The sequence below is a fragment of the Schistocerca nitens genome, chromosome 1, assembly GCF_023898315.1.
Source record: "Schistocerca nitens isolate TAMUIC-IGC-003100 chromosome 1, iqSchNite1.1, whole genome shotgun sequence".
NCBI lineage: Eukaryota > Metazoa > Arthropoda > Insecta > Orthoptera > Acrididae > Schistocerca > Schistocerca nitens.
Window position 1 is genome coordinate 541,155,017 of NC_064614.1, and position 18,017 is coordinate 541,173,033.

The 18,017-nt window shown below is 38.3% G+C and overlaps 1 protein-coding gene across 4 annotated transcripts in view; it reads right to left on the reverse strand.

Moving 5' to 3' along the window:
- Positions 1-6,300: 6,300 nt before the first annotated feature.
- Positions 6,301-18,017, reverse strand: part of LOC126253992 (trypsin-1-like) — a 180,739-nt gene continuing 169,022 nt past the window's right edge. For all 4 annotated transcript variants that reach the window (XM_049955275.1, XM_049955276.1, XM_049955274.1 and 1 more), the window contains one exon: positions 6,301-6,479. In XM_049955275.1, the coding sequence (XP_049811232.1) occupies positions 6,318-6,479 (162 nt within the window). In that variant the 3' untranslated portion in view covers positions 6,301-6,317. The remainder of the gene's footprint in view (positions 6,480-18,017) is intronic.

Sequence of the window (18,017 nt, forward strand, 5' to 3'; positions counted from 1 at the left end):
AATGATTTAAATCCAAATAGAGGTGTTTTGCAGGATATGCTTCCTGCAACCACTCTAGATGGAAAACAAAGACAGAGGAAGAGATGGTCAGATGAAGTTAACCGACACCTCATGTTCTGTTATTACCAAGCAACAAACTTAGGAACAAACCCAACTGGATACAGATCACAAGTATACACAACATTTATTACCAGATACCCAGAATTAAAATTTTTAACAGAACAACGACTAGCTGATCAGATCCGTGTAATAATCAAAAATAACAAGATACCCCAGTCAGAAATAGAAAACATCAAACAACAAGTACAACAAATACTAGAACAAAATAATGTGCAATCAGAAGAAGAAGAAAATACAGTAATGGAGTCAAACATACCAGAGCAAACAAATAAAGAACAACACGCATCAATTAAACAATCAGAGGAAAACGAAATCTTAAGACAGCCACCAGAACAAGCACAAATAGAACACGAAGTGACACACATGTTAGATATAGAAGAAAAATTTCAGCTGACATATATAGAATACAAAGACACAAATACAGACATTAGACAATTCTTGCATAGACCACCAAATAACCCACAAGTCGAAACAACAACAACAACTATCAACACAATCATACACAACAAAATAAATGAAAATACAACTATGGAAGAGTTACAACTACTGATTTATGTAGGAGCACTCACTACACTAAATATACACACTAGGCAGAGATCAGAACCAACCAAGACACAGAAGAAACCCACAAAACCAGCATGGCAACACAGGCTACAGATCAGAATAGAAAAACAGAGAAAAGACATCGGATAGCTAACACAATTTATAAGAAATGAAATATCAGACAAAAAACGAAAAAGGTTGGGTAAAATCTCACAACAAGAAGCGATAGAACAGTAAGATGAAAATAAGCAGAAATTACAAGCATTGGCCAAACGACTTAGAAGATACAAAAAAAGTGAAAATAGAAGGAAACAAAACGAAACATTCAACACAAACCAAAAGAAATTTTACCAGACAATAGATAATACACACATTAAAATAGACAATCCACCAAACATAACAGACATGGAACACTTCTGGAGCAACATATGGTCAAACCTGATACAACATAACATGCAAGCACGGTGGATACAAGCAGAAACAGACACATACAAGATGATACCACAAATGCCTGAAGTGATAATTATGCAACATGAAGTCACCCAAGCAATTAATTCTACTCACAATTGGAAAGCCCCTGGAAAAGATAAAATAGCAAATTTCTGGCTAAAGAAGTTCTCCTCAACACATTCACAACTAACTAAATTATTTAACAGTTACATTGCAGACCCATACACATTCCCTGATACACTTACACATGGAATAACTTATCTGAAACCTAAAGATCAAGCAGACACAGCAAACCCAGCTAAATATCGCCCCATAACATGCCTAGAAACAATATACAAAATATTAACTTCAGTCATTACACAGAAATTAATGACACATACAACACAGAACAAAATTATAAATGAAGAACAAAAAGGTTGTTGCAAAGGAGCACAAGGATGTAAAGAGCAACTGATAATAGATGCAGAGGTGACATATCAAGCTAAAACTAAACAAAGGTCGCTAGACTACGCATACATTGATTACCAAAAAGCTTTTGATAGTGTACCCCACTCATGGTTACTACAAATATTGGAAATATACAAAGTAGATCCTAAATTGATACAGTTCCTAAACATAGTAATGAAAAATTGGAAAACCACACTTAATATCCAAACAAATTCAAATAATACCACGTAACAGCCAATACAGATTAAGCGTGGAATATACCAAGGAGACTCATTAAGTCCTTTCTGGTTCTGCCTTGCTCTGAACCCACTATCCAACATGCAGAATAATACAAATTATGGATACAATATTTGCTATACATGGATGATCTAAAACTACTGGCAGCAACAAATCAACTATTCAACCAATTACTAAAGATAACAGAAGTATTCAGCAATGATATAAATATGGCTTTTGGAACAGACAAATGTAAGAAAAATAGCATAGTCAAGGGAAAACACACTTAAAAAGAAGATTACATATTGGATAACCACAGCGACTGCATAGAAGCGATGGAAAAAACAGATGCCTATAAATATCTAGGATACAGACAAAAAATAGGAATAGATAATACAAATATTAAAGAAGAACTATAAGAAAAATATAGACAAAGACTAACAAAAATACTGAAAACAAAATTGACAGCAAGAAACAAGACAAAAGCTATAAATATTTATGCTATACCAACATTGACCTACTCAGTTGGAGTAGTGAAATGGAGTAACACAGACCTAGAAGCACTCAATACACTTACACGATCACAATGCCACAAATATAGAATACATCACGTACATTCAGCAACAGAAAGATTCACATTAAGAAGAAAGGAAGGAGGAAGGGCATTTATCGACATAAAAATTCTTTCTAGAACGAGCAGAAACTAGCAAAATACACAAAGCAATCACTCATATAAATACATTGGCTACACCACTACAATTTCATAACCACCTCTACAACCCTTTACATCACATAACATCAACAGATACGAAGAAAGTAAATTGGAAAAAGAAAACACTACATGGCAAGCACCCGTATCATCTAACACAGCCACACATCGATCAAGACGCATCCAACACATGGCTAAGAAAAGGCAATATATACAGTGAGATAGAAGGATTCATGATTGCAATACAGGATCAAAACAATAAACACCAGATATTACAGCAAGCATATTATTAAAGATCCCAATACCACAACAGATAAATGCAGACTTTGCAAACAACAAATAGAAACAGTAGATCACATCACAAGCGGATGTACAATACTAGCAAATACAGAATACCCTAGAAGACATGACAATGTAGCAAAAATAATACATCAACAGCTTGCCATACAACATAAACTTATAAAACAACACGTTCCCACATACAAGTATGCACCACAAAATGTACTGGAGAATGATGAATACAAATTATACTGGAACAGAACCATTATAACAGATAAAACAACACCACATAACAAACCTGACATCATACTCACCAATAAAAAGAAGAACGTAACGCAACTAATCAAATATCCATACCCAATACAACAAATATACAGAAGAAAACAGGATAAAAAATTGAAAAATACATCCAGCTGGCTGAGGAAGTCAAGGACATGTGGCATCAGGATAAAGTTGACATTATACCGATTATACTATCAACTACAGGAGTCATACCACACAATATCCACCAGTACATCAACGCAATACAGCTACATCCAAACTTGTATATATGCAACTACAGAAATATGTAATTATTGAAACTTGTTCAATTACCCGAAAGTTCCTAAATGCAATGTAACATATACCGTACAGTTAAAATTGAAGTCACGCTTGATCAAGATCCGCGTCACTTTCCATTTTTAACCAGTCATGACATCTGAGAAAGAAAAGAAATAATAATAGTAATCAATCAATCAGTACTTTGGGGGGGGGGGTGTTAATGAAATGTAGCAGCTCGTTTTTTATATGATTTCAAAGCTAATTTGAATTGCGTGATCAACTGTTATGTTATTAGGTATATCCCATATAAGTAATTTTGCCTTTTGAACTCCATAATGTATTTTTCAACAATTTCATGTCAAAGTACTCACTAATATTACTTCCATCCATTGGTTGGAACATGTATCGTCAATTTATTTAATTGCAGTTAGGGGTTTCCATTTACGAACAATCAGCTAAGAAATGAGATACTAAATATACTGTAGTTATGTTTGAAACATGATCAACTCTGATAACCACAGGATGATTACTTTTTTCTAACCTCAACTAATTTACCGTATGAAACAATACATCAATCTTTATCAGGAGCATATAACATCCATGAGAAATCATGTGGGAGGCCAGGATGATGTAAGATCTTGAACAGCATTCTGTGATGTAATAAATTGTACACCAAAAACAATAACTGACTTTTCACACCATTTGAGAACCATGGTGTTCTCTGGTCCACTCAAGAAACTTACAGGAAGCATCAGCTGCAGTGGAGCAATTAAATGAATGTAAATTCTGGTCACCTATAATTATTTTGAACAAAGCGAGTTACACTCACTAAATTACAAGTATATTTATGTCTGCTATCATTGAAAAAATCAAAGACATTTACTTTGATTTTTTTTCTGATGACAATATTTATGCCCAGTAAGTCAATTACATCACATTCTGTAGTTAGCCGGGCACAGACAGTGCCGATGTTGTCTGCATTTACACTTTGGAGCACAGTACTGTGTGTGCCATTCAAATGGTTCAGATGGCTCTGAGCACTATGGGACTTAACATCTGAGGTCATCAGTACCCTAGACTTAGAACTACTTAAACCTAACTAACCTAAGGACATCACATACATCCATGCATGAGGCAGGATTTGAACCTGCGACCGTAGCAGCAGTGCGGTTCCAGATGTGTCCCGTTCTAAGGACAACTTAGCAGTCACTATTCACAGAGAATTCCAGTCAAACAGGCATGTGCATAATTACTTTCAGTCATAGTGACAGTATTATAGACAGCCAAGAGACAGTGAAGTTATTTAAATTTCTTTGGATTAGGTTTAGGACATCAAGTGCCACACATCAGACTGTTGCTAAAGTTAAGCAAAGTTTTGTAAGATACTCTTAATAAATGTTGTTGGTTTTTTCTTACTGTGTTGTCACACTTCTGTTCTAGTGCCATCCTGTCAAGCAATTGTTTAATTAGAAATGTTAGTTTGTGTGCTGCCACACATTGTAATGATCTATATTAGGAAAAGTTTCTGCTAGCATGGATGTTTGGGCTGAATTGATCGTAATACTCAGTTACAACATCCCTACAATATCACAACGAAAAATCCGTTTGATCAGCATTCTGGCTAGTGGTTTGCAACACACAACATCTAATGTAATGTGGCATGTGAAGTTGCTACCAGCAGATTACTGTATAATAACAGATTTTTCTTAAAAAAACTGTAAGGGTCCTATGGTGTTATTGGAGACGATGTGACAGGGAAATCAAACACATGCTGTACAAGACAACAACCTGATAATGAAAAAAAAGAATGGGTTTAAGACATCTTTGTATGGGAGATAAGCCATTTTCTTTATAGCCACTAACAATTTGTTGAAGATTAAAACCTCAGTGAAATCATGACTTTAACCTGCAACAAAATCATTTTCTTTAAAATTCTGCATTATGAAAGTTCATTTATTGATTGTATGAAACTTGTTGATTTAAATGCAACTACCACAACTTCAGACAATCTAATTTCCATCCATCAGGTGCATTTTTTCTGATCACTACGGTTATCTAAGTTGTCTTAAGAGAAAACTGTGATCCAAGAACAAATTTGAAAATAATCACAAAATCTTCATCAAATTTAGTATTAAAACTTTTACCCATTGTTCTTGCACAATTTGTCATGAGAAATTCTCAGTGTATTGTGTTCATTGCTATTGCATTATTTATTTTTTACTAACCCTAATTATTTGTCCATTTTGTTTTATCATCATCCTTCAGTGTGACAGATAAACCATTAACTGAATGTCTTTGTATTAATGTAATTGGATATTTTTTGAATCCTTGTTTTGTTGTGCCATTCTGCTGCTATTTTGCTCCTTAAAAATCTTTCAGTGACTGTGTGGCATTCTTTGTATACATGTAAAGAATAGCTGTCCTTATGTTAACTAGGTAAACATGTACCGGTATGCACAAAATCACAGTTTAATCTTTGTCACACAACCAGAAAATAAACTTACATTACATGAGCTAAAACATGGTTTAATTGAACAACAGTAAAATAAACTTTTATGCACAAGTGTTATACCAAAGTAATGACCCACTCAAAGCATTAAACAGCACATTTGCAACAGATCCCAGCCAACTGATTATTTGAGTACCAATTATCTCATAGGCAACTGTCTCATTGCAGGATTGTGGTGCTAACTCGTAATGCGTCATTTTCTTGCGTGGGTTGTAAATTTTTTCTCTCCTGGCTTGCTTTTATTTTATATTACTGGTGCTCACTTAGATATATAACAGCCCAACTTATCACTGCATTAGCTGCAGCAATAATAAAGGAATAGGCATGGACTCACAGTTATAAAACAACAATGGAACAGTGCAAGACAATGTTTTTTTTTTGTGGTTAGTGTACATTATACATAGGTGTGCCCACTCAAAGAGTTAGAGAAAATAATGCTCAGTCAATAATCAACTTTAAAAAACTATTGTAAAATGAAAAATCAGAATGCAGTATTAGTGTGTTTCAGTTTTTATTGTTTGCAATCCAGCTGAGGTATGCAGCAACAGCAGTATAAATTCCTGGGTAGTCCTTCCTTCCACATCCCTGTCCTGCTGCTATTATACCACAGAGAAGAGGAGTTGTTGAACCAGACTCACTACATGTCATTGGCCCACCCGAGTCTCCCTGGAAAAAATGAGACAGAAGAAAATTTAAAGATACAAATATTATGTCATTTTCAGCATAAAATGCTAATGATAGTTACTGAAGACGGCCAGCTGTTCACGGATGTTTCTTCCTTAGGACAGAATGCTTACTAAATGGAAGAACTATAACAGATGAATAAAAATTAACTTCTTGGATAAAATAAAAAAAATTAATTACAGTCCAAGAATAATGGCATTCAGAGAATCACACATGATGGACAACACACTACAGTAAGAAGATGCAAATATGATTCATTTCTAGTACTACAATTTATTTTAAAATAATTTCATACATTGTGGATGTGTGGTTAAGAAAAGCAAATAAAACTTTTTTTATAAAGATAGTGTAAATATGAAAGGAAATTTTTAAAAGATCTGAGTGGTGTGAAACATTTAAGCACATCTGTTAGAATACTCCCTGGATTTATTTGTAAATAGTAAACTTTTCTCGTGTATAAAGGAAATATGACAAGACTTTTGTGGCTTCATGCTAGAATTATACCAAAGCAAAGAAATCTATAACTTGAGTGAGAAAAGACTATCGGAATTCTAATATGTAATGTCTGCCTGAAGATATACCACAGCTTCTTTGGTAATGAAGATGTAGGTATACTCCCAATGATATGGAATGGCAGAAATATGTCTAATCTGAATTGTTCCACTTTTAGTGCATGTATCTTCAAAGCAAGTATTGGAAGTGTAACATTACCTGTCTCATATAAATTTCCCACTACACAGCAACGGTGTTTTTTTCACCACTGCAGTGGCGGCAAGGTAGGGCAGGGAGGGGAAGGGTGTTACGGGAAGTAGGAAAGGAAAAGAAAGATTAGGAAATTAAAACTGAACAAGGCATTTTGTTCATTCCTTTGCATATGTATATCTGCTATCTTTATTGCGGTTAATGTTCCCACAAGTGGTGATCCAGTGAAGAAGATGAACTCTGAGCAGACCATTAAATGTGAAATAATAATGCCAATTATAACAGATAATATTCTATCAGGACAATCAGTTAGTGATTTGAATAGTGCACATAGTGATACTCACTCTCAGCTAGCTCTAAATGATGGAATAGCATCTGCATTACTGGTTTTGTGTCTCCTATGTTCATTTTGCTCATCATCTATATTGCATCAATCACACCACACAACGAAGTTGAGGTGCCACCTTATCTTCCATAGCTGATAGACCTCTAGTTCAGAATGTTGGAACTTTCATTCATCACTTTTTGTGTGTGTAGCAATGAAATGCAATGCATGTTTACTATTAGTGCTTGGATGCTCAAACTTTAATTTTAGTGTCAGACATTACTCATGCTAATTGTGTACAATGTAAATATCAACATCTTAAAGACAATGTGCTTAAATGAGTGTGCAAATCACAAGAGCAATATATCCAGCAGGTACTGAACAGTGAACAGACAGAAGTGGTTGATTTAGGTTTCAAATGACCTTTACAGTGAACTTCCATATTAGCAGAAGTTACCAAACCTATTCTGGGTGCTGAGGTTTTGCATCACTATAGCACTAAAATACACTTATGTTCAGCACATACCCAAATTGGGTCCAAAACTGTTAGAGGATTTCTAAGCAAGGCTGCCAAAACTTGTGCCTTGGAGTAGAAGACACAGTTCAGTACAAATGAACCTAGTGATACATACTCTACCAATACATTATGTGTACAGAGAAATGAGATGGATTCATGTAACCCACTTCTCACATCTTCAACTGCACATCTCATTATCTTGCAGTTTTGCAGCACAAATGTTGCAATATGCTAGAGAAATTAACATCCATCCAAGACAACAACAAAAAAATTCGTACAGAAAATCAAGTATTGCTACCCAAATTCTGTTGAGCGATAAATCAGTTAAGACACTGCTCAGGCAGAACTTCAAAAACTACAAAAAGAGTGTGCCTGACCTCAGCTCATGTCAATGGCATGCATGATTCATGCTGCACCTGATAATGGACAACCTTTGCCTACTTATGCCAACATGCACAACACAGCACCACATTCAAAGCTCGCCTGTCCCTCCCGTCACTTATAGGGTTCACAGACTGTTTGCCTGACAAATATACAGGTGGCAAAGGAGGAGACAGATTAACTGGTAAGTGCAGGAATAATCTGCAATTCAAATAGCCCTTCTGGGTCACCATTGCAGCTTGTCAAGGAAAAAGATGGCTTATGGAGGCCTGGTGGAGATTATCAGGAATTAAATTCATGCACCAATCCAGTACCAAACATCCAGAATTTTATCAATGCTATTGCTGGAGCAGTAGTTTTTAGTGCAACTGACTTTAAAAAGGAATATCATATTATTGTGGCAATCTAACATATTCTTTGAAATTATCGCCTTTTCAGAGTGTCTGAATATTTGCATACGCTATCCGGCTTGAAAAATGTCCCATAGATGAGGCAGAGATTTCTGCACAAAGTATTACACACACCTGCATTCTGTTTTGCTTATCTAGATTATGTCTTAGTGATTTTCAATACAGTCTTGGAGTATGACAGACATTTACAGACAGTTTTCAGCAGGCCCGTCAAGTATCAGCTAATAGTAAATAAGGACAAATGCATACTTAGTCAATGAAAAGTGGAGTTTTTACAGCACGTGGTCTCATCCTTTGACATCAGTCCTCTCCAAACTACGGTTGAATAAATGTAAACCGTGCCCCAACCTGAGGATTTCCAGCAACTGAGTAGGTTTTTAGTAATCGATAATTTCTGTAGACAGTATCTTCCCTGTGCAGCAGCCACACAAGCACCACTGGTTGCTACCTTACCAGGACATAATAGTAGTAGTCAATGCTCCCTCACTTGGACACCGGATATGCAATAAGTCTTCAACCAGGTGAAAGCCAGCCTCAGTAATGCATCGCTTTTAGTTTATCCTGTACATACAGTGCCACTAGCAGCCTTCCACACCAGCCAATTAACTATCAGAGTGGTGCTGCACCGGAAAGTAGGTGGATCATGGCAACTGCTTGGGTCTTCTCTTGGAAACTGACCTCCTCCTGGACCAAGTGGAGTGTATATCACAGAGAACTGCTAGCCATTTATGACACTATTCAGCATTCCTGACCACATGTGGAGGCATACTCCTTTGTTGTTTCTATGAACAACAAGCCTATAACTTTTGCCTTTACAAAACCAATGTAGTCTTTCTCACCCAGACAGTGTAGGTAGCTGGAATTTATTAAACAATTCAATACAGACATTAGGCATGTAAAAGGTGTGGACAACTTGGTGGAAGATTAGTTTCCCTGACTCAATGATTCTAAAACTCTTTTGGTGTGATATGTCTAAAAAAAGACTTCATCCATATGTGACCCTAGTTTCGAAAGACAAGTGTTCAATTCAGTACATGACTTTGCACAGTCTGGGAAAACTGCACAGTTAGAATGATTACCAATACATGTGTGTGGCCTTATGTTAAATGAGACTGGTGCACATTGTCAGATAGCAAAGGTAGGGCTACACGTGCACATACCTGTTGGCAATTTCTCTGAATCTTTGCAGCAATCACACAAATACTCATTGATTTAGATGACACTCTACCCCCAGCATATTGTTACTGGTATGTCTTTACCATCATCAACTGCTACACACACTTTAAGGAAACCATTCCCATTGCTGAAAAAAATGGTTCAAATGGCTCTAAGCACTATGGGACTTAACATCTGTGGTCATCAGTCCCCTAGAACTTAGAACTACTTAAACCTAACTAACCTAAGGACATCACACACATCCATGCCCGAGGCAGGATTCGAACCTGCGACCGTAGCAGTCGCGCGGCTCCGGACTGAGCGCCTAGAACCGCTAGACCACCACGGCGGCCCCATTGCTGAAATCTCCACAGAGACTGTCACATAAACCTTTTTCTTTTTACTTGACTTGCTCGCTTTGGATGTCTAGCACATGTTACCACAGATCATGGTAGATAGTTTGAAACAACTCTGTTCCATGAGCTTACCACATTGTGCGGTTAGTAGCTACACCTTGCAAGTAACAGGAAGATTAAGTGGTGGTACAAAACTCTTAAAGCAGCATTAATATTTTACAACTATTCTAGGATATTGGCACTAACATTGGTACTATTTGTACTTAGCACAGTGGCAAAAACGGATATTGGCACCTCTTCGGCACAATTTGCTATTGTGAAATACTGTGAATCCCACTGGAGTTTTTGAGGCAACAATAAAAGCTTTTTTAACAGAAACCCTCATTCCTTGTTCAACAAGTGAAATACTGGATTTCTGAGTTTTGTCCAAGTCCGGCATCTTGCCACATGAATACCAATATTTTTGTTCACAAAACTTGCATATTTGTTCCCATGTGATGTTGAAAATGGACACAAATAGAGTGCCATTACCGCCTTTGAACCCAGGACCTTATTCAGTTCTGGCATGCAGTGAATACAGAAAAAATTCTCCAAAACAGGGAGGGTACTACAGTGCCATTGGAGTATGTATTTTGCCTACCTGCTACCAGACAAACACTTCCACAGAAACCACTGCCTGCTGCCTATACCGCCTGGTGCAGTTGACATACAAATACCACCATCCCCAACACAGTCTTCATGTCAGTTGGACATTGTTCCTGTTTCACAGAATCCACTGCCTATTTGTATGTGGGCTGGCCAGGTGGTGCATCACAAGTACCCAGAGCTTAGCTTCCATGTTATTTTGATACGATTGTGATCTGTTTTCTGCTCAAGTATGAAATAAGTTTTGTTTGCTCCTTTGTGTCTGTATATGTCCTATTATTATTGTGTTCAAGGTTCCCACAATATCATATATCATACTTTGTATCCACTCCATATATGTGAGTACTAATGGTGTTTATGGCATGAATGAATCTCTTATGTTTTTGTCAAGTGATCTAATACAAGGGGGCAAACTGTTTTGAAGTTATATAAACAAGGGGTTACTGATGACCATTCCTGTATATAGAATGTTAATGATTCGTATAAATGGTTTTGCATCTTTGTATGTTTGTATTTTACATCTTTAATCAAGGTTAGGATAGTTTGTTATGAACTGAGTTGGTCAGTAGTTTTTGTAGACTTGTGATACGTTTGGCATATTAAGAATGGTCATGCGGTAAGTCAGTGGGGTCATACAGCAGCTAAGGCAAATCAAAAAATAATAACAATGAGTTGCTGAATTTCAAAAAAGCACTAAAAATAATTTGCAATCAGACAAGTGAGTTATTATGATATACTTACCTGTCAACATCTATGCAAGAAGGGTGGGTGCAACAAATGTTATGTTGTAATACATTGTGCAGAATTTGGGCTGAAAACCATGAAATATGAATGAGCTATATGTTTTCAGTCATTTGAATACCACACTCAGTTTGAGCATCAAATTTAAACTGCCCCATGACCGAAACATCATGGGCACAACTGGTATGTGGGAACGGTGTGAAAATATCAATTCTATATAGACTAAACAACCATATCAACCCAAACGTTAATGAACCATGGACCTTGCCGTTGGTGGGGAGGCTTGCGTGCCTCAGCGATACAGATGGCCGTACTGTAGGTGCAACCACAACGGAGGGGTATCTGTTGAGAGGCCAGACAAACATGTGGTTCCCGAAGAGGGGCAGCAGACTTTTCAGTAGATGCAGGGGCAACAGTCTGGATGATTGACTGATCTGGCCTTGTAACATTAACCAAAATGGCCTTGCTGTGCTGGTACTGCGAATGGCTGAAAGCAAGGGGAAACTACAGCCGTAATTTTTCCCGAGGACATGCAGCTTTACTGTATGATTAAATGATGATGGCGTCCTCTTGGGTAAAATATTCCGGAGGTAAAATAGTCCCCCATTTGGATCTCCGGGCGGGGACTACTCAAGAGGACGTCGTTATCAGGAGAAAGAAAACTGGCATTCTACGGATCGGAGCGTGGAATGTCACATCCCTTAATCGGGCAGGTAGGTTAGAAAATTTAAAAAGGGAAATGGATAGGTTAAAGTTAGATATAGTGGGAATTAATGAAGTTCGGTGGCAGGAGGAACAAGACTTTTGGTCAGGTGATTACAGATTTATAAATACAAAATCAAATAGGGGTAATGCAGGAGTAGGTTTAAGAATGAATAAAAAAATAGGAGTGCGGGTTAGCTACTACAAACAGCATAGTGAACGCATTATTGTGGCCAAGATAGACGCGAAGCCCACGCCTACTACAGTAGTACAAGTTTATATGCCAACTAGCTCTGCAGATGATGATGAAATTGATGAAATATATGACGAGATAAAAGAAATTATTCAGGTAGTGAAGGGAGACGAAAATTTAATAGTCATGGGTGACTGGAATTCGTCAGTAGGAAAAGGGAGAGAAGGAAACATAGTAGAAGAATATGGATTGGGGGGAAAGAAATGAAAGAGGAAGCCGCCTTGTAGAATTTTGCACAGAGCATAACTTAATCATAGCTAACACTTGGTTCAAGAATCATAAAAGAAGGTTGTATACCTGGAAGAATCCTGGAGATACTAAAAGGTATCAGATAGATTATATAATGGTAAGACAGAGATTTAGGAACCAGGTTTTAAATTGTAAGACATTTCCAGTGGCAGATGTGGATTTTGACCACAATCTATTGGTTATGAACTGCAGATTGAAACTGAAGAAACTGCAAAAAGGTTGGAATTTAAGGAGATGGGACCTGGATAAACTGAAAGAACCAGAGGTTGTAGAGAGTTTCAGGGAGAACATAAGGGAACAATTGACAGGAATGGGGAAAAGAAATACAGTAGAAGAAGAATGGGTAGCTCTGAGGGATGAAGTAGTGAAGGTAGCAGAGGAAATGGCTTCAAATGGCTCTGAGCACTATGGGACTCAACTGCTGTGGTCATAAGTCCCCTAGAACTTAGAACTACTTAAACCTAACTAACCTAAGGACAGCACACAACACCCAGCCATCACGAGGCAGAGAAAATCCCTGACCCCGCCGGGAATCGAACCCGGGAACCCGGGCGTGGGAAGCGAGAATGCTACCGCACGACCACGAGATGCGGGCAGAGGATCAAGTAGGTAAAAAGATGAGGGCTAATAGAAATCCTTGGGTAACAGAAGAAATATTGAATTTAATTGATGAAAGGAGAAAATATAAAAATGCAGTAAATGAAGCAGGCAAAAAGGAATACAAACGTCTCAAAAATGAGATCGACAGGAAGTGCCAAATGGCTAAGCAGGGATGGCTAGAGGACAAATGTAAGGATGTAGAGGCTTGTCTCACTAGGGGTAAGATAGATACTGCCTACAGGAAAATTAAAGCGACCTTTGGAGAGAAGAGAACCACTTGTATGAATATCAAGAGCTCAGATGGCAACCCAGTTCTAAGCAAAGAAGGGAAGGCAGAAAGGTGGAAGGAGTATATAGAGGGTTTATACAAGGGCGATGTACTTGAGGACAATATTATGGAAATGGAAGAGGATGTAGATGAAGATGAAATGGGAGATAAGATACTGCGTGAAGAGTTTGACAGAGCACTGAAAGACCTGAGTCGAAACAAGGCCCCGGGAGTAGACAACATTCCATTAGAACTACTGATGGCCTTGGGAGAGCCAGTCCTGACAAAACTCTACCATCTGGTGAGCAAGATGTATGAGACAGGCGAAATACCCACAGACTTCAAGAAGAATATAATAATTCCAATCCCAAAGAAAGCAGGTGTTGACAGATGTGAAAATTACCAAACTATCAGTTTAATAAGTCACAGCTGCAAAATACTAACACAAATTCTTTACAGACGAATGGAAAAATAGGTAGAAGCGGACCTCGGGGAAGATCAGTTTGGATTCCGTAGAAATGTTGGAACACAGAGAAAGCTTTTGACAACGTTAACTGGAATACTCTCTTTCAAATTCTGAAGGCGGCAGGGGTAAAATACAAGGAGCGAAAGGCTATTTACAATTTGTACAGAAACCAGATGGCAGTTATAAGAGTCGAGGGGCATGAAAGGGAAGCAATGGTTGGGAAAGGAGTGAGACAGGGTTGTAGCCTCTCCCCGACGTTATTCAATCTGTATATTGAGCAAGCAGTAAGGGAAACAAAAGGAAAATTTGGAGTAGGTATTAAAATTCATGGAGAAGAAGTAAAAACTTTGAGGTTCGCCGATGACATTGTAATTCTGTCAGAGACAGCAAAGGACTTGGAAGAGCAGTTGAACGGAATGGACAGTGTCTTGAAAGGAGGATATAAGTTGAACATCAACAAAAGCAAAACGAGGATAATGGAATGTAGTCAAATTAAATCGGTGATGCTGAGGGGATTAGATTAGGAAATGAGACAGTTAAAGTAGTAAAGGAGTTTTGCTATTTAGGGAGTAAAATAACTGATGATGGTCGAAGTAGAGAGGATATAAAATGTAGACTGGCAATGGCAAGGAAGTCGTTTCTGAAGAAGAGAAGTTTGTTAACATTGAGTATAGATTTAAGTGTCAGGAATTCGTTTCTGAAAGTATTTGTATGGAGTGTAGCCATGTATGGAAGTGAAACATAGACGATAAATAGTTTGGGCAAGAAGAGAATAGAAGCTTTCGAAATGTGGTGCTACAGAAGAATGCTGAAGATAAGGTGGGTAGATCACGTAACTAATGAGGAGGTATTGAATAGGATTGGGGAGAAGAGAAGTTTGTGGCACAACTTGACTAGAAGAAGGGATCGGTTGGTAGGACATGTCCTGAGGCATCAAGGGATCACAAATTTAGCATTGGAGGGCAGCGTGGAGGGTAAAAATCGTAGAGGGAGACCAAGAGATGAATACACTAAGCAGATTCAGAAGGATGTAGGTTGCCGTAGGTACTGGGAGATGAAGAAGCTTGCACAGGATAGAGTAGCATGGAGAGCTACATCAAACCAGTCTCAGTACTGAAGACCACAACAACAACAACAATGATGAAAAAAAAGCAACAAATGGAAGACAATACATTAGCTTATTAAATACTCCAATATAAATATATGTATGTATATACAGATTATGCACTTTCCATTCCATCTAGGTAAATGTTTAAAGTTGGTAATATATAAGAATTTCATTTAAGATTATTTAACCATGTATTTTTGTAATAAGGTATAAACAGCCGACTTCCTTCCCCATCCTTCCCTAATCCGATGAGACCGATGACCTTGCTACCTGGTCTCCTCCCCCAGATAAGCCAATCTATAATAAAAGTACATCTACATCTACATTTATACTCCGCAAGCCACCCAACGGTGTGTGGCAGAGGGCACTTTACGTGCCACTGTCATTACCTCCCTTTCCTGTTCCAGTCGCGTATGGTTCGCGGGAAGAACGACTGTCTGAAAGCCTCCGTACGTGCTGTAATCTCTCTAATTTTACATTCGTGAACTCCTCGGGAGGTATAAGTAGGGGGAAGCAATATATTTGATACCTCATCCAGAAACGCACCCTCTCAAAACCTGACGAGCAAGCTACACCGCGATGCAGTGCGCCTCTTTTGCAGAGTCTGACACTTGAGTTTATTAAACATCTCCGTAACGCTATCACGGTTACCAAATAACCTTGTGACGAAACGCGCCGCTCTTCTTTGGATCTTCTGTATCGCTTCCGTCAACCCGATCTGGTACGGATCCCACACTGATGAGCAATACTCAAGTATAGGTCGAACGAGTGTTTTGTAAGCCACCTCCTTTGTTGATGGACTACATTTTCTAAGCACTCTCCCAATGAATCTCAACCTGGTACCCGCCTTACCAACAATTAATTTTATATGATCATTCCACTTCAAATCGTTCCGCACGCATACTCCCAGATATTTTACAGAAGTAACTGCTACCAGTGTTTGTTCTGCTATCATATAATCATACAATAAATGATCCTTCTTTCTATGTATTCGCAATACATTACATTTGTCTATGTTAAGGGATAATTGCCACTCCCTGCACCAAGTGCCTATCCGCTGCACATCTTCCTGCATTTCGCTACAATTTTCTAATGCTGCAACTTCTCCGTATACTACAGCATCATCCGCGAAAAGCCGCATGGAACTTCCGACACTATCTACTAGGTCATTTATATATATATTGTGAAAAGCAATGGTCCCATAACATTCCCCTGTGGCACGCCAGAGGTTATTTTAACGTCTGTAGACGTCTCTCCATTGATAACAACATGCTGTGTTCTGTTTGCTAAAAACTCTTCAATCCAGCCACACAGCTAGTCTAATATTCCATAGGCTCTTACTTTGTTTATCAGGCAACAGTGTGGAACTGTATCGAATGCCTGTATCTAATATTTTCTGGGTCTCATGAACAAATAAAGCGAGTTGGGTCTCACACGATCGCTGTTTCCGAAATCCATGTTGATTCCTAGATAGAAGATTCTAGGGTTTCCAAAAATGACATGATACTCGAGCAAAAAACATGTTCTAAAATTCTACAACAGATCGACGTCAGAGATATAGGTCTATAGTTTTGCGCATCTGCTCGATGACCCTTCTTGAAGACTGGGACTACCTGTGCTCTTTTCCAGTCATTTGGAACCCTCCATTCCTCTAGAGACTTGTGGTACACAGCTGTTAGAAGGGGGGCAAGTTCTTTCGCGTACTCTGTGTAGAATCTAATTGGTATCCCGTCAGGTCCAGTGGACTTTCCTCTGTTGAGTGATTCCAGTTGCTTTTCTATTCCTTGGACACTTATTTTGATGTCAGCCATTTTTTCGTTTGTGCGAGGATTTAGAGAAGGAACTGCAGTGCGGTCTTCCTCTGTGAAACAACTTTGGAAAAAGGTGTTTAGTATTTCAGCTTTACGCATGTCATCCTCTGTTTCAATGCCATCATCATCCCGGAGTGTCTGGATATGCTGTTTCAAGCCACTTACTGATTTAACGTAAGACCAGAACTTCCTAGGATTTTCTGTCAAGTTGGTACATAGAATTTTACTTTCGAATTCACTGAACGCTTCACGCATAGCCCTCCTTACGCTAACTTTGACATCGTTTAGCTTCTGTTTGTCTGAGAGGTTTTGGCTGCATTTAAACTTGGAGTGAAGCTCTCTTTGCTTTCGCAGTAGTTTCCTAACTTTGTTGTTGTACCACGGTGGGTTTTTCCCGTCACTCACAGTTTTACTCGGCACGTACCTGTCTAAAACGCATTTTACGATTGCCTTGAACTTTTTCCATAAACACTCAACATTGTCCGTGTCGGAACAGAAATTTTCGTTTTGATCTGTTAGGTAGTCTGAAATCTGCCTTCTATTAGTCTTGCTACACAGATAAACCTTCCTCCCTTTTTTTATATTCCTATTAACTTCCATATTCAGGGATGCTGCATCGGCCTTATGATCACTGATTCCCTGTTCTGCACATACAGAGTCAAAAAGTTTGGGTCTGTTTGTTATCAGTAGGTCCAAGATGTTATCTCCATGAGTCGGTTGTCTGTTTAATTGCTCGAGGTAATTTTCGGATAGTGCACTCAGTATAATGTCACTCGATGCTCTGTCCCTACCACCCGTCCTAAACATCTGAGTGTCCCAGTCTATATCTGG